The sequence below is a fragment of the Camponotus vicinus genome, unplaced genomic scaffold, assembly GCF_025532165.1.
Source record: "Camponotus vicinus isolate PSW18456_S1 unplaced genomic scaffold, iyCamVici1.0 SCAF_3, whole genome shotgun sequence".
NCBI lineage: Eukaryota > Metazoa > Arthropoda > Insecta > Hymenoptera > Formicidae > Camponotus > Camponotus vicinus.
This window is the reverse complement of record NW_028141967.1, coordinates 15,743,878-15,770,341: the sequence shown is the minus strand read 5'-3', so window position 1 is coordinate 15,770,341 and position 26,464 is coordinate 15,743,878. Positions and strand designations below refer to the sequence as shown.

Below are 26,464 nucleotides of genomic sequence, written 5' to 3'. Positions count from 1 at the left end.
ATGATATACCTTTGATTACACCTTTCACATTTTTAATCCCCATATTGTGCTGTTGACTTTGTCAATCTTTCACATTTTTTGCAAACAGAGTCGTTACACAGTAAAAAATAAAATGTTAAATATAACATTTTTCACTTGTCCCAGAAAGTCCACTCTAAATTTTAAGTTGAAATAACTCATTCGTTGTATGTTACTTATTGACAAACTAAAAATGTTAAATAATGGACACAATACTTTACATTTATTTTTGTTATTATGACTTTGTGTAATGTAAAAATAACAAATTAATTAAAAATTACATGAAAAAATAGTTACAATAACTCGTAAGAATTGTTGAGGACATTAACATATAATAGTAATTATTTTAACTTGAATCATTTGTAATAGAAACATTTGATTTTAGTAAATTTGATTATTTTGGTATGTCAAAGTTCAAGATTATTTGAAGATTCACTTTAACTTTTCTTAGAATGTTAAACTGACTTTGAGACGTGTTGATTGTTTAAAATGATTATATTAAAAATACTCAAAATAATATTCCATTTCTAAGAGACATATAAAAAGTGTTGTTATAAAGTTGACATAAATGTAACACATGAAAACGTTATAAAAATAATAACATATAGGTTGTATGTTAATTTTACATTGAAGTACTAGTCAAAACGTGGTAACACAAGAAAATGTTAACATGTGGACGCACAATTTTTTAGTGTAGACACTTATTGTCAAGATTGTCTGCTACTGAAAAAGCCCTGTGTGATTGTCATAATATTATTATCTTCCTCATCGAAATTATCGATATCATAATTTCAAATTAATATCATATCTTGGATACCAGATCTTTTCAATCGATTTCTCGCATTTCCAGTCATCTAATACATTTCTGGAATTTATTAACCATTCATGCGCGAGAGAGAAAGACTCATATATCCATCTATCCGTCCAATTGCTCGGTAAACCTCAAGTAAAATTCTATCAAGCTAAAAGCGATGCGATTCAGTTGATGTGAACACGCCCTCGCGATAGCGTCCAATTAAACAGAGTGATAGGTAAGGCGTTGGAGCCACGTGCTCGCGAGTGCCACTATTTGCAAGCACGTTAGCGATCCGCATTAACGTCAAAGGGTGAAACCGAGCGAAGTCGCGGCGCGCCTCGCGCATTTCTCTTCTCGGTTTCTCCGCTCGCGCGTAACAGCTGGCCAGCTGTCAGCCATTCAATAACGAGACAGTCCACGCCTGTATCGCACGCGTGCACATGCATGCGTGCCCATACTCGGCGTTGCGGTTGCGCGTAACTTTGCGGCTGAGAAGGAAGGGAGCCTCTCGATACGACGAGTCGGCCGAAAGTTAATTATTCGCGGATCCTCCTCGCGTAATTAAAGAATCGGCCTCGGAAAGCGCGCGATCGTTAAACGGTAATTTACGATCGCGCTCGGCGTTCGGGGGAAAAAAAAATTAATGACGCGTCTCGATGACGACGACGCGGCGACGGTGATGATTTAGGGTCCATCCGTGACTCTATCCGCGCGTACCGGTGTTTAACGCGTCAGGTGGGTATAAATAAATTCGTGCGCATCTCCCGTCGTTGTTCGCGCGAGACCTCGCGCTGCTCCAAGGCCGCGGTGATCTTTGTGACGTGTAATCATACTTCATTATCCACTTTGCAGTATCATGTTTAAACATTAGTCGCGTCCCCGCGATCGATACGCCGGCGACATTCCCATATACCGTCGGGTCAGTGCAAACCGGCGATATCGAGGGGGGCCTTGAATCTTTCGACTGTCAATATAAAGCGAGGGAAAAATAGTTCACGCGCGAATATCAATTTAGAAACCTTCATAGTTCACAAAGTGAAAATATACAAGTCACGTATAAGAGTGTAAACTTTGATCCTTTCCTTTATTCTCCTCAGTTTGGTGCAGTTTCGACTACGATTGGCGCGTCAGGGAATGCATTTTTCCCGCAAATTTGGAGTTTTGTAAAGAGATAGGGCAAATTGTGAGACCTGTCAAAGTGAGTTCTTGGAATCGGAGTCGGAAAATTGAAGTCGAGACGATGTTGACGATGAAAATGGAACTAGCGGCGCGCAGCATTGGACCGATCGGTGTCACCTGGTGATCCTTGAATAGTGATCGTGCGTGCAACGCTCGAACGCGACACGCACTCGCGTCCCGATCGTCGAAGATCACGCTGCTTCTGTGCGTCTGATCGATCGTGTCGGTGTCGTTTAGTGACTGTCGATGTGTGGAATATAAAGTTATATAGTGTTTTTCGTCTAAGGAGACGCACAGATCCGCTAATGAAGCCCGGCGTCCATAAGTCATTCGCGTTCGCCGGCGCGCGATAACGCATGTATATAGGTGAGTAATGAATTTGATGTGCATCGACTGCGATTACGTGTGCGAAGGTGCAAAATAAATGTCTCGCCTGTCTAAGAAGCGTGTCGCACTCTTACGTCGCGTTACGTGACGTCTGTCATTTGGAATAATGTGTTTACCGATCGACGTATTTATGGCGGGAATTGCTTTCATCTCCGAAGAATGGGATGTCAGTGTGTGAAATAATTGGATTAAACATGTAAGAGGTTCATAAAATTTCGTCTCGATCAAATTTGCTTGAATCATACATGTCAATCATAGAGGATTATATTCGTTAATATATTGTGCGATTATTTATGTATAAAACGAGAGTTGTTTTACAAATATGCGTGGAGAGATTTTATATATATTGCGACTATTCAACAGTAAAATTGAAGACACATTTAGATATCTACGTACAATTTACATGTAAAATAAATAGTAGCACGTAACATGCAAATATATAAATTATCACACGATATCGCGCATGAAAAGATACGCAGAAAGTATAGAGATACGATATGCAAACAAGATTGAAGTACATGCAGCGTAGCTCTTTGCAAATTGACAAGAACAAGACTCTTTCACTCAAGTATATTTGTAATCGAACATAGTCTAATTAATAAATAATTTTTATAATTTCACATATTTTAAAGTTTCTATTTTTTTAAATTTTAATTATTTTTATCGCTTAACTATATTAATTATTAATAATAAATTATTATATTTATATTAATAATTAATATAATTCATAAATGAAAATAAAAGTAATTAAAATTTTATTTTTATATTAACTATATTTATATTAATTATTTTTATTGTATAATTATTGTTTTCTATTTAATAAAATATAAAATTATTAAGTAAAACATTGTATTGTAATAAAATAATAATAATACTTTTAAAATAAAATTATTAAATAAAACACATGTATTTCGACATAAACGCAAAGATTCAGTGTTTGATGAAGTTTCACTTGAGAAAGAGAAGGAGGGAACTTTATTTTTTGCTCTGCATCTGATTTGCAAGATGCATCTGATTTTGAATATTGAATAATATCCTGAAAATAAGCGATGATGAGGTTCTCGGGTTCGAAGCCCGCGCGAACAATTCCGATGGAGATGTAAAAGATATTATCTTGTGTGCGCGCGGGATGACCGCACATTTCGTTTAGTTATCTATTTAGCTATTTAAATTGCCGGCACGCGAATTGCCTGGCCACGTTCTTCGCTCAAACGAAGCTCTAACGTTTAATAGTTTCGCGGCTCGCTATCGCTCGCGAATCTCGATTCTTCCCGTCCGATGTGCTCGAAATGAATTTATTAGCGATGCGCACACCTCGCGAGATTAAATCGGCTCTCCTCGTAATTGCGGAATAATCCAAGCGGCTGTATCGCGACTCGGCTTTACGGCGTTTTAATTATATAGCTGCACTGTGTGTCGCGGTGAGAGCATCCGAGAAAATGCTTTCTGTTGCACGCATTAATGGGAGAAATTCTCCCATTCAATGCAAATGTAGGAATGCACATTTTGCGCGAAAAAACGAAATACAAAACTGGCAACGCTCTCTTATTTAACGGTAGTATCCCGCGATAATATCTCTTATTTTTATTATTCTCTTTTTTTTACTTCATAATACTCCACATTTTATATTTGATTTATTTCAGCAAATAATACTAAGAAAAATCTGAAAGTGAAATTAATTGTCAAAAATCAATTGTCATAACTCGTAGAATGCATTAAAATCGATCCGAGATCTTCGATATGTGGTGGATCGCCAATTAAAGGTGAGCATCGATTTAACCGCGGTTCGGTTTGGTTCATAGACGGTTGTTGCGGAGGCGAACGACATAAATCTTGTCCTTCGTGGTTCCAGTTTCTCGAAAGGAGTGAGAGGCGATACACGGTGGCCGATTTAACCATCTACCGATTTGCCTGCCGTCTCTTCTCCTTGTAACGAAATTAGAAACGGAATAAAATTAAAAAAAAAATCTACAAATTTCTATTAAAAACACTTGCGAATATTTTATATTCTTATGTCATCAAAATAATTATTCGGCTTGAGATAGATGTAAATACATTTGTTTTTCGCAATAAAATAGTAAAATATGAATACCTGATAATCATCGATATAAAAATTATTTATCATAAACTGTATTTAAAAAATCATAAACGTCACCGTTATAAAAAGCAGATAAAATGAACGAGATGACGCAATTTGATCTTTAAAAATTGTAGCTGTTACTGCCGGAGTTTATTTATTAATTCGATTTAATATATTTGTGATTAATTTTCAAATTAGAAAATTGTTACTATATATTTCAGATTTTACAATATTTATAGCAGGTTTAATAGCTAATTTTGAAATCGATTTTTAAAAAATTATTGCCCTGCCAACTTTGAGGCAATTAAATTTAATAATAATAATTTTAAGGATTTTAATTTTAGGAATTAAATTTTTAGCTTTTGATCATCTTTCAACTCATGCAGTATTTAAATCTCTATTATTTGTATGTGCTAGAATTATAATTCATACAACATTGGATGTACATCATCTTCAGCTTTCGGCAAAAAGTTTTTTCTTTTTGTCAGAATTCGAGCGACATTAAGGGTGTTAAGGATACCCGCGAAACATATTATTACGATTGAGAAGGTACCGACATTTATCGAAGCGACGAACAGCCGGCAGGTGCGGTAACTTTGCCACTTGTCGGCAAGTGGATGGCACGAGGAAATGATGACGTGTCCTCGAATAATATATGAATGCCTTGCGCGTACGCGACAGGTACGAGGTATCGGGTGAGCCCTAAAATTGCACAGGTGTGCGTAGTGTGACGTGACCAGCGTCGAAATTGGGCGCATGTCCACTTAGTAACACATCCTATAAGTCATATATACCCGAGAGGAGAGGGAGAGAAGGAGAGAAATATTAATTTCCCATCTTCGATCCATCGAAACAATCGACGCCCCTCGATTTGTCCTTTGAACGTACCAAATAACACCCAAATTTCGCACGAATATTGGACGACTTGATAGATGTTTTGGGTCGACGAAGTTTCGGGATAGGACGTCAGCGACAGAAACCGCGAGAAGGGCCCGTGTTTAGAATAGTTGGGAACATTAGGAGGTCGACGTTGTAACTCATTAAGCCAATTAAACCCGGCCAAGTTGTTGCCGGTTGACGTCACGTATTTAGAACGCTGCGTTCCCTACTTTTTCCCCGGTTCGGCCGGTTTCCATTCCGAGGGCCGCGATCTCGCAGAGGTTGTGGACGTAGTTGGTGGGAAATGGAATGACGGAGCGAGATCGCGTTTAGAAATCGCTTGAAAAACGCGCACGCGACTCTTTTATCGTACGCCAACATTCTCGGCCGCCTGCTTGAAAAGCGCACGGCTCGAAAAATCGGCGCGATTATCATTTGAACATAATTAATTCCCTCTATCTCTCGATCTCGAATACATTTTCGCGGCATTGCTCTTTTGTCAAGATCATAAATTCACGGTTGTGATATATCATTAAGAGTGTAACTGTCTATTTTTGCCTCGAACGCGAGCAAATCTTCGCGCTTTTCACGATACCCCGCTGATCGCGATAACAAGACATAAATACTGTTGTAAAACATGTTATTAATATTATAATTTTCTATTAACGTGTGTATAATTGATTTTGCATTTCTGATACGAACGCGGACAGGTTTCCGCGCGTTATCGATTATTTGCCTCGATGGATTCTCGGCTCAATTATCGGAGAAAGTTGCTAATAATCTTAATTTCACGGAAGCGAAGGAATTTCCGAACGATGGCCAAAGAGTTTGGCGATCGAGCTACTTTTCCTCCTTTATCGGCCACGTGTTCATCGGTGCGCCAACATTTATTGCTCTCTTTTGGTGCTTTTATCTTCGCCATCGGGAACATTATGACGGACCTTAAGAGGCTTTATAATCTGGCGATGAAACGTCTGGCCTTGATTCGGTGATAGCCAAACGTGAAAGACGAGGATGCGATCCTTGATCTTCCCATAAAAAAGACTCGCGGGCTGATGAGGAGAGGGAATCGATTTTTTTATTATTACAATCTTCATTATCGTTTTATTATCAACATTTACGTTTTAAAAATCTTCGTATCCTCGACGAAATATTCATTGAAGCAGTCGCGATAACTGTATCTCGTTTTAATTTCGAGTAAGTTTTTCAGGGAGATTTTTACAAAAATAATTTTCTGGCCGTTTATTGTTCTTTGATCTCATTTTAAATTTGTGGGATAAATTTAAATTTTTATTGAATTTTTATCTTATTTTAAAGAACGAATATTGCAATTCGAGGATCCTGTATTCCTAATAATTAATAATTTTATTTCAAGGAATGTAGAGTTATAGGTGCTAAAAATCGCATATTCATAAATGTTAAAGATTTAATTCTTTGATGACAATTAATTAGACAATTAATTGAGATATATTAAGCGGCCGATTCTAATAATCTTTTTACGTTGAAATTAGTGCTTGCCAGATTGCTACTAAATAATTACGAAATTATAAGCAAATATAACTTAATATAATAATTATTAATATTAATTTTACGATTTTGATATATTTACACGTGAAACACGATTAATTCGATATATTTACTTATAAAACACGGTTCGATTTAATCCACAAATGTACAAAGCGAACAATACGGTATTTTCGTTGGCAACCATAGCGATCAAATGAACGCATACATATTACATGACACGGTGGACGTAATTTTTTGCGATCCGTGCGTTGCACGGATTCCCTGGACGTGGCATGACGCAAGAAATCGCGCGAGAGTTTTTAACGAGGGTTTATACGCACATCGAGACACATCGGCGGTGCCCGCAAGTACCTAAGGTACCGTTTCTCATACGCGTGATGCGTGACCCGTTAATGCGTGCGACGACGTTCCATCGAGCGCGATGCACTTTCACGGCGAGCGCGCGCTCGACAAAAGGGGCGTCAAGCGGAAGAGAATCGTCTTCGCATTTAACCCCGTCGCCGCAAGAAACGGACATAAACCGCGCCGCGAGAGAGATCGTTATTCGATCGCCGCAATAAAGTTGCGTCCGCGATTTGCATACGCGAGAGTCATTGCTTCCAGATGCGCCGTCTGACCGCTGCACTCGCGAATCCTTGCATTTTTGCATCGGGATGCCTCTCGCGTTTATTATTTTCCTGCGTCAATGTAAATTTCCCACATCCTGTCTCGCTGTTTTCCTGTTTTTCCAACACTGACTTTAAATTACACGATATCCTTGTTCTCAAAATATTAAAATTAAAATTTTTAACGAATATATACATTTTTATTATTTTTATTACATTTGTTTTTATTTATTTAATTAATTAATTAATTTGATTATTTATTTATTTATTTATTTTATTATTTATTTATTTTATTTTATTTGTTTTATTTATTATTATTATTATTATTATTAATAATAATTATATTATTATTTTTTATTATTTATAATTTATTAATAATTTTATTATTACTTTTTATTATTTATTTTTATTATATTTGTTATATATATGATAATAATAATAATGTTACAATTTATTTAACGAAGAATTTTATCGTATTTAATTTTGGAGTAATATTGAAGTAATTTTGGAGCCAAATCCTATTTTCTCCTAATTGAGGTTTTTAGGAAAGGGAAGAAAGGGATTTTTAGAGAAGAAAAATCTTTATTATATCAATTTAGATAACCATTGAGACTTTTATATTTTATAGATTAAAATAACTGCGTAAAATATGTCACGAAAAATATCACATATCTCATGAATGAAACGCGAGGACTGGTTTCAATGGATCCTTTCGAGAACACGCGGTTGCTGGTAATGGTCCTCTTGATATCGGAGCAGAAGCGTAACGCGATTATACCCGGCGCGCCTCGTAACACAAGAGAATACAACGTGTAATTTCCGTCGATGGCCGATAGAAAGCTGAAAGAGCCTTTGGGAGATCGACCGACCCTTCACTACCCGTGTAATGACCGGGCCGATGCGCCGTTCGATCCATCGTTCTTGATTTCCGATGACGGGAAAGTGTTTGGGATGCGCCGAATGCATCTTGATTTCCCGTCACTATCGATGGCCAGCAAACGCCTCGTCGTTCATTAATTCGTTTTAACCCAGATAGCGCCGATCAATGTTTTGATACACCAAATAAAGAATAATCATGCATTAATATGTGTGCTATATTGCACGCGTATTAATATTTTAAGACGATTTTAATCGAACCATCAAGCGAGCAAATTGAACGGGTACTCATCCATCATTGGATTAGAAATAATCACACGATGCGATTTACATAATAATGACCGAGCGAGTGCGAGTATCTGTTTCCTGAATGAGGTAAACGCGGTCGATCAAGATCCGCGAGATTGGTTGAAGAAGAAGAGCCTCGGAGCGATTCTCTCCAGTGGATTTGATGAAATGACTGAAATCTCCCTGACTCACGTCGACTTGCCTCTTTGCTGTTTTTCTCTCTTTTTTCCTCCTCTTTTTTCGCCTTCCTCTTTTTTCCGCCAGCGCTTTCAATCGGACGAGCCCGCGAGGCGAAAAAAAGTATCGTATAAACTTCCGCCAGTGCTCATAACGAGGAATAGCGATATTTTATTGCTAGACCGGTTGCAATAAACGTTGACACTCGTCCCATCGACTCGTAGAGCGTGCGCCGACGAATCCCGACTTGTATTTCGATTGCGGTTCTTTTACGACTTGCATAACTCTTGAATATCCTGTCGATTGCTTCCTTAATGATCAGATTTAGGCGACGTATTATGAGGAGCTCTCGTCTGTAGGCATGAGTCGCGTCGCGATTTAAAATTAGAAGCGAGGTGCATAATTATTTATGAGATCGCAGGCTGAATAATCGAGTAATTAAACTCCTCGATTTTTCGATCAATATTTAATTTTTATAATTAATAAATCGTTATACGTTCTTGTATCTAATATCATATATATAATTATTTATTATGTATTTTTGTATATATATTCTCTTACTTGCGAGATTGCACGTATAATTTTTATCACTCGAAATCCTTTAATTATTACTGTTATATTCCAAGCTTATTTGCTGCCACGTTTCTTGGCGGGCAAATTTACGATTGCACAAAGGCGCGTATTCGCGTACACGCATTATGAAACGTATTTGTCCAGCGTTTGAAACTGGCATTATTTATGCGTCAATCTAACGGAGGACGGATTTATAATGCAATTATATATGGCGGAGAAAGAGTGTGTTCGCGATAAAAAGCCGGTTACGTATCCCGACGTGGAGAGAAGCTTACTGATATAAAGTGGAAAGTAAGAGACCAGATCTCTCTCGCGCGCGGAATAAATAACGAGATATAATATGCGCGTTAACGCATAAATCTAGTTTTACATTTGCTTGTAACGCGCGATCAAACTCGTGACGTATGATACACACACGCGTGAGAGAATTACGAGGCTCCTTCGTCGTGTTGTTACACACCGCGTGTTTAGCGTTATTAGCGAAAGAAGGGGGGAGGCGCAATTAATTTCCCCGACAAATACGTTCTTGGCACTCAAAAGTGTCTGCGATAATTATTAAATGAATTATGGCATCGAGCGAATGCTGAGAGATGATTTTTGCAATTAAATCGATTACTCGTGATTTTAATGTCAGCTGGCCATCAGGCGTCGACCTTAATCGATCGCACGCCCGAAGATATCGTTCGACAAAATGGGCGGACCTGTACACGAGATAATGATCTTCGGATGATTTTCTAATCGCCGGACCGAGAGTCTATGCAGAAAAGTGGATAGTTAAATTTGATATTAACTGTATCTGATCGCCTTTGCATCTTGCAATTTTCTCGGGTACGATCAGGCTAGATCCGACGAGATGAACGTATTTTTCATATTATTAAATATACATTAGCAATTTTTATATTTTATAGTGAATTTAAAGATGGGTGTAGATTTTTTCCTTGCGAAAATGCTACGAGAATTTATCGTTTAATTTGTCATGCGACTTTGAATGCCTCATTGTTAAGCCTCCATGATCCTTGCAGTCTTTTCTCTAGCGTCCGCGATTGGAAAAAAACATCTGGTAGTTCTAGGACATCCCATGTAACTACATAATTGGATGAAATTACAGTTGTTGTTATCGCACTTTATAATAAGTGCTGAGACCCGTTGCCAGCGGGAATTCGTCATTTCGTGACCGTCGAGAAATATGCGAGGCGATCCTTCGCGCGGACAAATAAGACCCCGTCCACCGTGGACGCGTACGTACAAGACACCTGAGATCCTTGGCATCGCGACACGCACGTTCCACGCGCCAATGAAGATCGGTTGGATTCCGATCATGTAACCTCGCGCGACACCTTTCGTTTACGATCGATCGGACAGAACATGGAAACATGTGGTTTATCGGAGAATAGTGATCTCGCATTGCGCGATGGCTAGTAATGTTCGCAAAATGGAGCAGCAGTTCCGAGATAACAAATGAAAAAACATACGTTGAAAATATGCATAATCCTATCAGATATATCAATATTTGATAGAAATATGGACGTAAATATATCCTCTTAATGTTAACAGAATCCTCTATAATTTATGCGAAAAGCGATTGAAAAAATATTATTATGATATATCGATGAATGTCGAAGAGGTGAGAAATGCATGGCCGATGACGTGAAATATCACGATGATCGCGGAAAATTAATTAAGAGCCGAGTAATGGAAATTCCAAATTATCCCTTACAGTACATGTGGGAAAATCAAACAGGATTGATGAAACAAGAGTCGATCAACGTGTAAATAGCAATTTCCATCCGATCGATAGGTCACATGCACGTTTCATTCCACGTTATCGATTAATATCGGGGTCTAATGACCTCGCGTATTTAATGTCATGGTAATCTCTCGTGTCGTTTAATGCGGATGTGATTGAGCAATCGATTAATTAACATTGTATTTTTATTGTACGCGAGCGAGAAAAAGCACGCGAAATAGATTCCTAGATTGAACAGCGCGAAAGCCAACATTACAAATCGCTGATCATCAAGCGAATGATTGAGTTTGATTCCAGGACGGACTGTGTCTACCGTAGAAATTCATCTGATTTATGCAGTAATTCGTGTCAATTAGCACTGCGATTAATTAACCGGCTCGATGATCGCGAGCGCAAAAATCTAAGATCCGTTTCTTTGAAATGAAGTGCGATTTATCGCTCGAGCACGAGCCGCTATTTATATACGACAATTGAAATGTTACTTAATTGGATTTTATCATTCTTTGTGCATCTTATACTTTCTCGACCGATGCTTAATTAACTTCCGAGTTAATGCGATATTTTTAAATAATATTAATACACATGAAAAAATCAATTTAATTAATAAATTAATACTAGAATTGATCAAAGATATTGAGTCTAAAATCTACTCTTTTTAATTTTCTTTTTTAACATCTTCCATAAATCTATGAAAATATTTTAAGCAAAAGTAATTTAAAATAAAAAAACCTAATATATAAATTATTTGTAAGATTAAAGGAAATTTTAAAAACCAAATTTCATGGGCATTAAACTATTAAAATATTAAAATATTTAAAAAATATAAAAATATATTAAAATTGTAGATTTTATAAAACATAAGATAAACTAATTCTAGAATTTTCTCTTTTATATTATATGGTACAAAATCATATTTTTGTAGGGCGATAAATAATTCTCTACACAACGCGCGATACGCACGATTTTATGCTTGATTGAAGAAGAAAGAATATAAGTATAGAAAGTATGAGAGTTATAAGGTAAACAGCGTAATAAATACATGTTAAAATCTCGTTCATTACTTCAGTTTTAAAAAATGTCAAGATTTATTACCTTTAATTTAAATATTAATTTAAATTCACACACTACTGGGAACTGTCGGCACGCATACTCGGCCAATGTATCGACGACTTTGACGTGCGACAAGCTTCTTCGCTTAATGAACGGCGCTTGGTGTTTTTTTCGAAAATTTTTCTTATCCAAGCTGGTTGACTTTTCTCATTTTAAGGAGGACGTTAGATGCGACGTGCGTTTCGCACGGTGAAATTGCGTGCTCGCGATCACTTCCGTGTTACTCGCTAATTAATTCATTTAGCCGCAAATTAACGGTTCGACAGGCGAATAATTAATTTGGCATTCTGCAATTATTGTTGACGACCGAGAGTATCTCGCACAACTTTATCTTGCCTAAAAAAAATTAAGACTGTCGAGACTTTCTTCCGACGATCAGTCATTTTCACAATAAAGTCTCTGCCCGCAAGAACTCTAGTTTCATATAAATTACACCCTCATTTTCTCTTATATAAATTTTAAATAAAATCCACAAAATTTTAAATAAAAATTGTACTTAACATTTTACTTGACGAGCAATTAAAATTACATATCCTTGCATTATATTTACTAATTGAACACGGTTAATTATTTAGCACTTGAAGTCTCCGTCGTAAATAATACGATGGTCGCTGAGCGATTTTTGCTATCAATATCAGCGGCCGGCGAGTGTTAATTTATTGTTTTCTAGCAACGTCAATCTCGCTGATTGTCGTTATCATCAGCTGACAGCCGGCCCACGCGGAGGCGAGAGAAAATTTTCCAGACGCGTCTAATCATTGCGCGCTACAAGAGCTATCTCGAGCAGGAAGAAAGCGCACCGCTAGAAGCGCGACGTGCTTTCACATAAATATCCGCTTGATAAATGTACCGGCCGAGGCGTTATGGATGGAGAATATTAGAATGGCACATGGCGATGGGGCCGCGCTCCATTGTAGGTGTATAGCGGAGATTAAACGCGATTCCAATCAGGACGATTCACGCGGCCGCGCTTCCGCGTCCTTGGACGGAAACGTTGCGCTCGATCCATCAACAATTACGGCGATTAAAATTCGCGTGAACAATCGGCTGCACGAACGAGAAAGTCTCGTCGCTTTGTTGACTCGTCCGTCAGGGTGCGAAAGATACGTCCAGAAATAATCCGTGATATATAAGGTGTACGATGTAATAAATTTCCGCTGAATAAAACGGTGATTACAATTGGTCTTTTAATTTCGCAGCATTCAATATTATCAAATTGCAAATTAATAATATTCTTTGAATTTCTTATTTTTAATCTCTTCGATATATTTGTATCTAAATAATTTTAAATGCGGATACAATTAATATTTTATTAAAAGGAAAATTGAGAGATGTTTAAAATAGGGTGTCTATTGCTTGGAAAAAGAGGAATGTTTGGAATTCTCAGGAATTTTTTTTATATTAGGGAATGCTCGGAATGTTATTGGGACTCTGGGAATTTCTTTAAACAAATCCTTTCTTAGCAAGCCTCAGCAAACCAAGTGAATTATGTGTTTAAAATATATTATGAACACATGCATCTATATTTGTTTATGTATTCAATATATTAAATTATTGAACATAAAGTACGTGTTCTTTATTGTAATTTTTAATGATAAAAGAAATAAAAATTTTATGCAAATAAAATATACTTATCTTACAAAAGTCCAATCTTTTCTTAGTTCATTTACAAATGTAGCACTTGAAATTTAAGAGGCTCTATGTTTTTCCCGAGGGGTAAACCGCTGATCAAAATTATGTACACTAATGCCTACTAATGCCCAATTCCTGGGCATTACTGCTAAATTTTTAAAATTTAATAATTTAAATTTTAATAAATTTAAACTTATTATTTGGAAGAAAAGACTTAATAATACTTTAATAATACGCATCATACGTCCATAATACGCATTAATACTTCAATAAAACCTAATAATGCCCAAGTAATGCCCAAGCAATACCCAGTAATGCCTCAAATCTGTACATCGCAATGCCCTCAGCGGTTTACCCCTCGGTTTTTCCTTTGAATAAAAAATGTTAGAAAACATAAAAAAATTTATTTTCGAAACTTGCATAAAAAAATCCTTAAAATATTTTCTTTTATCTGGAATTTTGAACAAAAACTCCTGAAAGATCAGGGAATTTTCAGGAAATTTTTTACAAGATTTGACTATACATATATAGACACCCTGCAGAGAGACTTAAAAAAATCCATTTCTCGTTTTAGATAGTCACAAAATTTCACGGCACGTGCAACTCACTCCCACGTGGCAAATTTGTACAATGGACGTAAAGGTCAAGCTTTCGAACGTGCTCATTGTGTTAACGGTTACAGTCGGATTATCCGCGAGACGAGTTCCTAATTGCTTTATGAGCGTATCCGCCAACGCCGGGATTAACCTGTTGGAATGGACTGGTCCCCGTGGATAGATCAGGGTATATCAAAGCCGCCGGGGAGATTGGTCGCTGATAGTAATAAACGGGTTGACACGTTCGAGACAGTTATATCCCGGTATCCCACGCAACGCCCGGCTGCATTTGGCCCGCGGCGAACAATGTAACACCCGCGTAGGAACAATGGGAAGCTCGTGCTCGCGATGATTGATCGTCCAGCTGGATGCATCCTCCACCATCGTCCTATCTTGGCGGCTCTTCGTCTTACGCGATGGACATCGCGCATGTCGTTGTCTTGATGAGTCTCGCTAAACTCGCTGGTTAGGCTAACTGCAACGGCAGTTTGCATACGCATGGCTGCCTATAAATTTCGCTCGCTCGTTGGAGGTAGTTGCGGTTCCAAGACTCTCCCCGTTCTCCCCTTTACCGAGTCTCCATAATTATTTCCTAGTTCGCAAGACTTTGATTGAAGACTTTTCTTTTCGTAATTTTTAATCCTTCAATTTCCAATAGCTTTTATCTTTTTTTTTTTTATTTGATTCTTTGATCGAGTCAGAATTCCCGACTGGATCGCAAATCGTTTTTACGTTCTCGATTTAATCAAGCTTATTCTTTCCATCCGGTATAATTTGATACGTCGATACGACGGCTAAAGAGTCGGTTTCGTCCGGTCGTGGCTGTCACGTGCGTATCGAGATCGCGTGGGTCGAACTGCATCGAGGGACTTATGCAAATTCAATTTAACTCGCCTGTGCAGTGAAAGAGAGCTAGTCAGTCTCGGCTCGAAGATTCTACACATGTATACTTTGGCGTGTTATTATTGAGAGAAAAAATTACGTATTATGCGTGTGTAGACTGTGACTTTTCATGGAATATAGCTTTTACATTATTATTAGATATAATAATCTTGACTTTTACATTATTATTAGATATAATAAGCTTGGCTAACCATGGCCTGTTCAGGATTCATCCACTATTTTTCATCAGCATAGTGGGAATATTATTATTTACTAAAGGGATCTTGAGGGATGTTGTCACTATGGCTCGTCTGTATCGTTTTTGCGGAAATCCAGTCGAAAGTCAGTATGCAGTACATTCCTTTGGTCAGCAAGCGGCTATTTAGCGGTTCTCCGTGGCATTCGGCATTTCATCCGTTGAGCGAGATTCCAATATCACTCTGTAATCATATATGACTGTATTAAATAATGGCATTGGGTGTAAGGTCTGGATGGCTTAGTGGTTTAAAGCTATTATTCGAAAAACGAAAGACTCGGGTTCGATTCCCAATCCAGCCACTTGCACCTCACATATTTCCTAGTCTGCAAATATTGTTTTCTAGTAATTATTTGTTGGCTGAAAAATGTGTGAGTACACATTTCTAGGATATGCGAATGGATTCTGCCGCTTGTTGATCAAATGAATATAAACACGCCTGACCCTCACATACATCTCTACCTTTATTTGGATTACTAGATACTAATTGATTCAACTTGACGAAAATTTATATTTCGAATGTGACGGTAAATTGGTATATTGATATTAATATTATATCGAGTTACTTGACTTCATACTCGAAATAAATTTTATTTTGCACTAAATAAATATTAAAATAAAATTGATTAGACTCGATTTAATTTGAAAGTTAATTTGAAAAATTTAATTTGAAAGTTAATTCGGAGAAATTAATATATTAAATTATAAATAAAGTATAAATTAAATTATATAATTTGGGAAAATTAATATATTTAATGTAATATTAAATATATATTAATTTCTCTGAATTAACCTTCGAATTAAATTTTCAAGTTTAATCAGTGTTAATATCTATTTAGTGCAAAATAAATTTTATATCTTTCTTATATAATTTTAATTACTTTTATAATTTATACTTTTATATAATTTTAATTACTTTTACAATTTAATTTATATTTTATTTATAATTTAATTTATATTTTCATATAATTTTTAATTTTAAATATAATTCTTTTTATATATTAAACGCATTTTACAATCTTGACAAAGATGTGTATGCATTATATTCATAATGACGGCGTGTGAGAGTAACTTGAAGAGAGAAACAAAGATGCGATTGATAGCTAAGTAAAACGAGAAAGCAAGAGAGAAATGCACGTTGAAATCGGTTCGTCTTAAGTCGCGGCAGCTGGTCGGTTCCCTCATTTTATCTCGCATGACGAGCATCAAGGACCGCCAGCCTCTCTCGTGTAACCGCTTCATTATATGCGCCATTTTAAAAATACGTTCCGCTGGTTAACTGTACGCGTGAAATATCCGCGCAAAGGTTACTCTCTATCGTCGACAAGATTTTGCGAGTTTCTCTTCAGCCTCGATCGAGGGTGCTTATGTTTGAGCGATGCTGACTTGTCGTAAAGTTTCCTCTTTAACTCGTTAAACAAGCATACAACGATGTTATTTTCACGAGTTAGATTATATTTTGCCGAAGAAAAAAAGTGTCGCCCGGTGAAAAAGATTATTTCTCACAACGTAACGTGTTTTTAATTTGCTTGAAATTTTTGATTGTCTTCAGGAGGAAATTGGCGAGATAATCGAATCAGCTCCAACGACTTCGCTTCACATCGTAGATGAACCAAAGTACTCGACTCAGCCCGAAAAGTCGTCCAATTACGCGAATGAACCGTTCACTCCGAGATCCTTGCCGGCCGCGAGGTCGCACGGCTTTGTAAGGAGACAAAATTCGTTGACGAGGGGCGGCGAGGATATCGGCGATTGGTCGAATAATATCCTCGCGGAATTCAATAGCATAATTGCCAGGGAGATCAGCGAACTGACCAAAGAGAAGAAGAAGGAAGCCGCGCGAAGCGACGACGACGTCCGGGTGATACAGTACAAGGAGCTGCTGAACGAATTCGGGTTATCCGATAGCGAGAGTTCCGATCGAACGTCCAGCGGCGAGCATCAGCCTCCTCAGGACGAGGGAAACCTTCGAGATCGCAGAAACGGGCGACTGTTCGTCGACGACGATTGTCGCTGCCTACTGAATTCCGATTACGATGAGCCGCACGATCGAGTGATCCCGGAGAACAGGAAGAGCGACAGTCTGCCGGAGAACCTGCAGGACATCATCAAGCGTGGTCGGTTTCATACCACGGATAGACTAAGTTCCGACTACGACGAGCCCAGCAATTGCCTGCCGATGAACTCGATCAGGAGCCAGATCGATCGAATCACCTCTAGTCTACCGTCGAAGCTGGAGCGCGGGTGCGCCCCGCAGGACGCGCCATTGAATCCTTGCCATGCACCAAAGACACCTGTAGGATTAAGCTCGAGGACCAATGAGAGTATCAGCGTGGACATCGGGAGCTCGTTGAAAGGCGCCGAGGAGGAGCCTGAAGAGGCTGGCGCGAAATTGCCGCCGCGACAGCGATCCGAGAGGAAGATAAGTCTGCCTGTCAACTTGACGAAGCGTAGAAAGGCAGCGCGCCTGCAGAGGCTCCGACGTGGCACGGACGATCAAGAGACGATGGATCCCGATTACGATGATGTCTTCGTGAACGAAGAGGTCAACGGCAGGTCCAGATCCTTGGACAATCGCGTGCCAAAGTCGGCGCCCGTGACACCAACGGAGGAAAAGAAGCCGCCGTTCTCGAAGTTGCTGAGGAAACGGCATATCTCGATGTTTCACGAGAACTCGGACGATGTTGTCCTGGTGAGCGTGTCCTCGCTGCCGGATCAGGATCTGTTGCATCTGAGAAGCGACAGGCACCACGAGGCGAAGAACGGCAAGGTGAACTCGAAGGAAACGTTAACCAAGAAGAGGGCGATATCGCCGCTGACTCTACGCTCGGATATTACTGCCAAAAGACTGTCGGAATCGGACAGAGACGTCAGGCAAGTTAGTCCGGTAGACTTGAAGAAGTTCTCCCTAGTGCGACCATGGGGCAACGACGTCGCGATCAGCTGCGACTTGCCCGAGAATGACGACATGGAGGAGAATTGTGGGATCGAGAATGGTACCCTCGCCAAATTGGAACACATTGACGTAAAGAAGATTATGGAAGAGCAGAACGCGAGAGCGGGATCCGTAAGTTTCAATATTTATTGATTTCTATCATTAATTATAGTTGTTATCAATGTTGGAATTAATTATGCATTGCTTGTTATTATAACATATACACATACGATGCATATGGACGAGATTTCAAATATTTCAATTGTAATATTTCAATTTGTGAGAATTATAATCCATAGATTTAAATAATGATTGATTCGAAAAAAAATTGTGTGTGCATAAATAACTATTAAAATAATATAATATTATTATAATATTATGATATTAAGCCATTTAAATTAATATACTTCTAAATAACTAATTCTTAAATACTTAAAAATAAATAAATAATTAATAATTAATCCTTAAATATTTAAAAATAATAAAATAATGGAATAACTAATTAAAAGATAATTAAATATAATCATAGATATTATTAAAAAATATTATTATTATTAAATAATTAAGTAATTAACAATTAATCCTTAAATATTAAAAAATAATTAAATAATTAAAGAACTAATTTAAATAATTAAATCATAGATATTATTACGTTACAATACTTTTAAATCAGCATCAAATTGCGTGCATTTACAATTACAATTGCAATGAATGTACTTTAGATGACAGAAAGGGCGAGATCTGATTACTTTATTTTATTCCACTCGCAGCTGCCTATTTCTCTGCAGTCCTTATTGTCGAGGATACGAAATGGTTCGGGTTCTTGTTGCCCGAACAGTCCACCGATAATGGACTCTCTCACTTGCTCCGACATGGCGACTCAAACCTCGCCGGCGATTTCGAGAAGCTCCAGCTTCACCTGGGTCAGCGATTGCGACTCTCCCCAAGGTAATTTTCGTATCATTCCGAGTCTCTCTTTACACGATTCGCTTAATATATATTCATAGGATTAGTTAACGTCCGTGAAATTTACTTCCGTCCTGATTCTCCGTAATTCAGTGCACGACTATTTCAAGAGTTTTTGTTAATCGATGACTTACGTTTGATTAATTTTCTGCTTATCCTTCGCATCTATTAAATGTATATCTGCTCCGGATAATTTTTTTTTAAGTTCAAGTGGCACAGAGAGAGAGAGAGAGAAGAGAGAGAGAGAGAGAGAGAGAGAGAGAGAGAGAGAGAGAGAAATGAAATATTATAGTTTTATATTTTACTCTCTCTCTCTCTTTCTCTCGATATCTTTTTTTCATCGAAAAATCATTCAAAATCAATCAAAATTGATAAAGTATATAAAAAGATACGTGTATATTATTTTGCTAATATTATTAATTTATTTAAAATTATATTTAAGATTTCTATTCCTACTAAAAAAAATTAAAATTTTAAATAAAATATATATACATATATTCAGAAAATATTTTATAACGTAAGATACTGTGCTATAAAAGTGTAACAAGCTAACAAACTCGATGGATATAATATAATAAAAGTAAAATTAATATCGCAGACCTAGTTATATAGTTTGTTAAATCGCGTTTCTCTTTATTGTAGCCGAGTCCCAATTAGATTCGCAGTCGTTGCAAGATGAAAGCACGTTAGACCCAGTTTCTCCTCAAGATACCGTGGACGACGACAATAGATCCTCGTCGTCGTCGCAGGACCTCTTGCAGAGCATGGACGAGATTTCCTCCGGAAGTCTGTCGCCGGATACCACTGACAGAGCGTCTCCTCTCGAAAGCGGAATTGGAACAGCAAGTCCGCCCAGAAGCACAGATCGGCGCTTGACTAAACGTAAGATGATAATACTTTACTTCTAAAAATTTAATTTGAAGAGAGATCGCCACATTTTTATTTTCCTGTAGTATTTTATTTCGTCAAATATAGATTATTCGTGATTATTTTAATGGTTTATAATCAAAAAATTATATTCTCATTCATGTATCATATAATATTTTTTTTTATACGATTACATTGTTGAAATAATACGAAAGTTGGCATTCGCTAAAATCTGAGTGCACATTTGCTTGTCTCTTGCGTAGCGTTAACACCGAACAAATGCCATCGCAAAGAGACGTGGGAACGAATCCGGCGACGACCCTCGAAATTGAGCTCGCGAAGTGATAAGAACTCGCAAGACGTGTGGGTCAAGCGCGAAAGCGTTCACACGCAAACGAAACAGAACGACGATCAGTACTCGCAAGATGCGGTGGACAGCAGTAGCGGCCTCGATGATTCCTTGCCGAGGATCAAGACGCCCAGACCCACGAATTTACCGCTGTGTGAGTGATAAAGGACATTTGGAGAAAATTATAAAAAATTTTATATAACATTTTTTTAATATCCCATTCATCACGAGAGAGACTTGATACATCTTTTTCAATTCTAATGATGAACAAACTATTTTTGAAAATTTCTTGCAGTTTAAAGAGACTCGATTCGAAAATACATTATATTATTAAGATTGTTGACATTTTTTTATATTTACTAATTTAATAATTTTTTAAATTACTAGTTTAATAATTTTTTAAATGTTTACTAATGATAAAAATATTTCCCCTCCCCCGATTATCCATAAATAAAACTGCTAAACGACCTCTATTAGAAGATATTTTCTCTATATGAAATGAGGGCTGATTAATTTTAGCTTTTCATGGGACACCCCTTGTAAATTAGCTATATAAGTTTTAATCTAATTGTTCGATTATTATTATTATTATTTTTTTGTGATAGGCTTGTCTACCACCGCGAGTAGTTCCTTGAGCTCGGGCGAGCTGCTGGAGACGCCGCCCCGAGCGCCGTCCTCGCCGTCCGCGGCGAGTCTCCAGCTGAAGCCAGAACCTCTGGCCGTGGAGATGGGCGGAAAGAGCAGCAGCGCGCCGTTGCTGGAGAACAACGACACTGGGAAGGCTAACGGGAAGGTGCCGGTGAGTCTCTTGTCAAAGATCCAAAAAATCGGATATCGAAAAAAGCGAATATATACTCTGTGTTCAAAAAATTCCCTCAATCCGTTCTCTCGAGACCCGGACATTTCGCGTGACAGATCTTAATTACCCGAGCCAGTAGGACGTCAGAGGAAACAATATACCTTCCCGGCTATCCTGCTTTAATACGCGAGCGCGCGAGTTTACGTAAGCGAACATCGATTGATGTCAAGTCGTCGGTACGAATCGCGTCCTTTAAATAATATCGATAGCCAACTCGAGCATGACTCGTGGAGCGAGAGGCCGGACGCTTACATCGGGTATCGTCCTAGACGCGACGGCGGGCATTAATCGCGCGGCAGCGGCGCATGTACGACGCTATCGGGATATCGAGATTATCCGATGCACAGGGTGTACCTCGGATATACGTCTCTCCCTCGGCCTCAGCCACGATCCGCTGTGTTTACGGACGGTTATTAGTCTCTGCCCACGTGGTGCGCGTACCTCGTTTGACATTGATTATCGCGTCCCTCACGTCCTGCCTCGCCTAGTCTAAATGTCGTGGACCACGAAGAGCGTCGTAAGATCGACATTTTGTTGCCGAGTTATGTGTTCCTCTTTCTCGACAGGTAGATGCTCACCTGTTTCGCGAGAGACGGGAATTTCTCGCCAACCAGCTCATCGCGTGGGAACCGGTTGAGCCAATCTGCTCGTTCAGTTAGGCGTGTGCACCATTGATCTCATGGTTAATCGCCCAGAGGAACAATTAATCCTCACGATTTATTATTGGCGGGTATTATTTATGAGAAAAAAATTATTTGCTATTCGCTCATCTTTCACGTTCATCTGTCAAAGTCAGCTGCGTCAACTTATGTTCGTGAATTTGCTCAAATTTGCTATATAAACTCCATACATACGATATCGGAAATTAATGTAAACGGAAATTATTATTTAGAGTGTGAAATTTACATGTGAATTTCTCATTAGCAGTTAATTCAAACATTTGCATAAAAGGTCGCAACTCTCAAGTGGAAGTTGATTTGTGCTTAATTACTCGAATATCCTCCTTTTACGGACTCGCTGTGAAAGTAATGGACTTGACCGATAGTAACGCCAGCGCTGTTTGCCCTATTAACATGTATCGGCGCAGCAATTAATCGTTATTTGCGATCGAACTTACCTGGCGAAGTAAATGGACGAGCAGGCAGATAGGTCGCGCTTATTGTTTCCTCGACACTCGTCCCGTCTCGAGAATCGTTCTCGAGAGTCGTTCGCTTCATGCGCGACGAATATCGCGCAAGGTCAGTCTTTGACGGTAAAAGCGGCGCTTCGCATGAGCGCACCTGATGCTAGAGAGAGAGTCAATATTCTATTTGCCTGGAATATATTCGGTGGCAACCGGTAGCGCACTTCGATCGTAAACCTAACGTGACCGGGCTCGCATTCGTATTCTGTTTGTGAATCCGATCGTGGCTCTCGACCTTTGACGCACGCGCGCATTTATCCGCGCATTTATATCCTGGCGGTTTTCGTTGGACGCAGCGGCCACGTATGCAAATTATCAATGAAGTGTCAGTACACGAGGAGATTCGCGCTCGAGTGAGCACGTTGCCTCTCGGTAAACACCCATCGCGCGGAAGTCGCGCGTGAACACCCGGTACTGGATCGCCCGTGTTGGTGAGCGATCAAAGCTAATGGGGCAGCCAGCCGTGGCGGCGTATTAATCGGTTGGCATCCTCGGATCTTGAATATAGCCACGCCGTGTGGTCTATCACGTACGCGTGCACGAAGGCCGCTGGAAAACTTGGGCTTTAAACGCGCGTCTCCCCCCCTCTCTCTCTCTCGCTTTCTCTCTCTCGCTCCTCTCTCTTTTGGAGATTGCGAGTGACGCACAGTTGCTTTTTTCCGGATCCGGCATCCGTAACGAACCGAATGTGCAGCCAGGAACGAAAATTTTAATCGACCGTTCAATTTCACAAGCGTTAAAAATTTATGTCTAACAGACAGACGTTATTTTTTATTTTTCTCCTTGTGCGTTAATTCCATTTTATTCTATTTAATTCTGTTCTATCGCGCGTTAATTCTATTTTATTTTATTTAATTTAATTCTATTTAATTCTGTTCCATTCTTTTCTTGACAGTTAATTTTAGAAAAAATTCAGTAGAAGTCGATATAAATATATTTACTCTCTCTATCTTAAAATTCTTTAAATAAAATTTTCAAAAAGATTAAATCAATCTTTAGTATCTACAAATGAAATTAATTTAAATAATTTTTTTTTCTTTTATTAATTTTGAAAATAATTTAAATTATTAACATATAATACATATATGTATTATTATCTGTTGTTGATTCTTTTTTTTCCATTTTTGTAGGTGCTAAAGAATGATTTAATTCTCTGTTGATGTTTTCGTAAAATATTATTATATAAACGGAAGCATATGGTAAAATAAAATCCAGATCGGGGATATATTTATTTTCGAAACTGCCAAGACACTGCAATGACGCACTTATGTAAAATATGCTTCTCGGAATATAACGGTTCAGAAAGAGATACATTTGTTTGAGACTACGGAGAAATTTTCAGCAAAAGTATAGCGTAGCTCTCTGCGTCACATTGTTTCATCTCGTATCTCGTTTGTAGGCGAAGTGATTCGCTCGAGAATCCCGAGAAACGATATAACTTTTGTTTGAGAGTTTCTCGTGGGATTGACTTTGAAGCCTAGTAAATCGTAAAAAAGACAAATATGTAGCCTATTCGGTTCTGTTTGAAAAATATTTTACGGCTAGAGTCTACGATTTTTAAATATGGCATCGATACCTGGAGAAGATACTCATCATTTTCTAATCGCACATGATAAAATTCCCTTTTCACAATCATACATTCGCTGCGTGATATTGTCTTTATTTTAGTTACGCCTTTGTATCATTTCACCATGAAAGTTTAATAATTGAATTTCTTAAAATAATAATGAGAGACGAAATTACACAAAGAGCGTAAAAATGTATAAACGTTCTCTCGAAAGTCGTGTATAACAATATTGTACTTAATATTAATCCACTTCATTAATTTCTTAATTTTTACGTCGCTCCTTTCATATTTTAATTTTACGCTTAATGATTCTGTGCAAAGGGAGATGTATAATTGAGTTGACGATGCCCTTTTCAGAGAACGGCGAATCGCCTGTGAATTCTTAAGGTCAATTACGGGCTTCTCCATTTTTTTCGTGAATATTGGAGGGATATCGATCGATATATGGTCGACGGGGCAAGATGTAGATAAGGTCACGGTTGTTTTCGAGGTCGACTCAATATTGCAAGTGGGTCATGGCTCGGCCGCGTTTTGATTATTAGTTATCTTTTGTTCTGCCAGAAAATGGAATATTAGTTAGAATCCCCGATATAAAGGATTACGATCGCGTCTTTTGTGTCCGCGCAATATTATCGGGCAATAAAACGTCTCTGTGTTAGAAGTTAAAGAACCGGTTCTTTTCCGATATATAATAGTATAAAATTACGTTATCAGCTCTTAAACGATTAAATTAAATGCACACTAATATAATATCTCTGTGTGCATATCGTAATTAGGAATTCACTCGGAATCTCTCGAGAGACGTTTCAAATAGCGTACGTGCCGCGGTTCTTCGAAACCGGCCTATCTAGCACCGAGATATAAAACAGGCTCTACTAGTTCATTAACTAGTCGTTAAACGGGAGAACCAATTTATTTCGAGCGATCCTTTTACCGCGGCAATAGTTTGAGAAATATTGTCATCGCGCGGTACATCTGACTGCAGTTAAATGCATGGTTCGCGATCTAAAGGCGCTCTTTCGACCCTTGACATCCGCAATTTGCAAACACAATTTGCAAGAGTCTCTCTCATAAAAGATATCGATACCAGAATTTAGCGAGAGAATCTTTATTTTTATATTTTCAATTATTAATCTTGATTATCTTTATATATTTTGAGAGATTTTGACAATTTTATCCTTGTAAGTCAAACAGTAACCTTCATTCACATTCAATCTGAATAATATTTTCTCTTTGTTCATGCTGTTTCACGTTTAATCGTTTACTTGGAGCTGTAATAGCGTTATTATCTATTATTATTTTATATATTTTAATATTAATTAATATTAAATACATTATTATTTTACCTTATCAATCAAATTATATTTTGAATTTTCAAACATATTTATTTTATTAATCTAAGCCAAAGTTCAATTGAATTTTCCTTTGTATTTATATTAATTAAATATTAATTTTTATATACTTTATTTTTTTCTCTTATACAACTATAAATATTTGAAATAAATTAATCTTTTATTTTATTTTTTACACTTTAAAATATGAAAAAATAAATATTATGACATTATAATAATCAAATTCTATTTAATAATTTAACTCATTTTGTTACATTAAATTAATTAGATGATTATTCGACAAAATAAAAAATTTTCTTAACATTTAATTTATTTAAATAAATAAATGATCTTCATTTAATAATCTTCATTTAATTTATATTTTGAAAATATAATAAGGAAATTAAAAATGTTCAAACTTAAAAAGATTTTATTGTATATAAAAAATATAATAAAATACTTTCCGGTGTTTCTCAAGTCAATGACATATGTTCCCTGCTGTTTTCAGAGCTTGCAGCAGCAGCCGCGCTCGCAGTCGGAACGCCAACTATCAGGTAAGTGAACGACCATTCTCACTCGATCATTACACGAACCGGTGTGCTATCGAAGTCGATACTGTAACAATACATTCAGTATGTTTTCCGTAACTTTTATTTCTCGGGTGCACACGGCAAATTTTTAATAGTCGAAAAAACAAATCGATTTTAAGGTGATACTGATAGCTTGATTATCGCGTAGGTGGACTTGAAGAGAATCCTGCAACCAAGCGAGAGAAATTATTTCGATTTCTTGTGCGTTT

General features: G+C 37.7%; 1 protein-coding gene across 2 annotated transcripts in view; it reads left to right on the top strand.

Moving 5' to 3' along the window:
* Window positions 1–26,464, top strand: part of Cv-c (RhoGTPase activating protein) — a 233,802-nt gene that overhangs the window by 58,486 nt on the left and 148,852 nt on the right. For both annotated transcript variants that reach the window (XM_083093742.1, XM_083093741.1), the window contains exons 3-8: window positions 17,161–18,675; window positions 19,314–19,491; window positions 20,152–20,391; window positions 20,640–20,879; window positions 21,331–21,524; window positions 26,174–26,219. In XM_083093742.1, coding sequence (XP_082949868.1) covers window positions 17,161–18,675; window positions 19,314–19,491; window positions 20,152–20,391; window positions 20,640–20,879; window positions 21,331–21,524; window positions 26,174–26,219 — 2,413 coding nt within the window. The remainder of the gene's footprint in view (window positions 1–17,160; window positions 18,676–19,313; window positions 19,492–20,151; window positions 20,392–20,639; window positions 20,880–21,330; window positions 21,525–26,173; window positions 26,220–26,464) is intronic.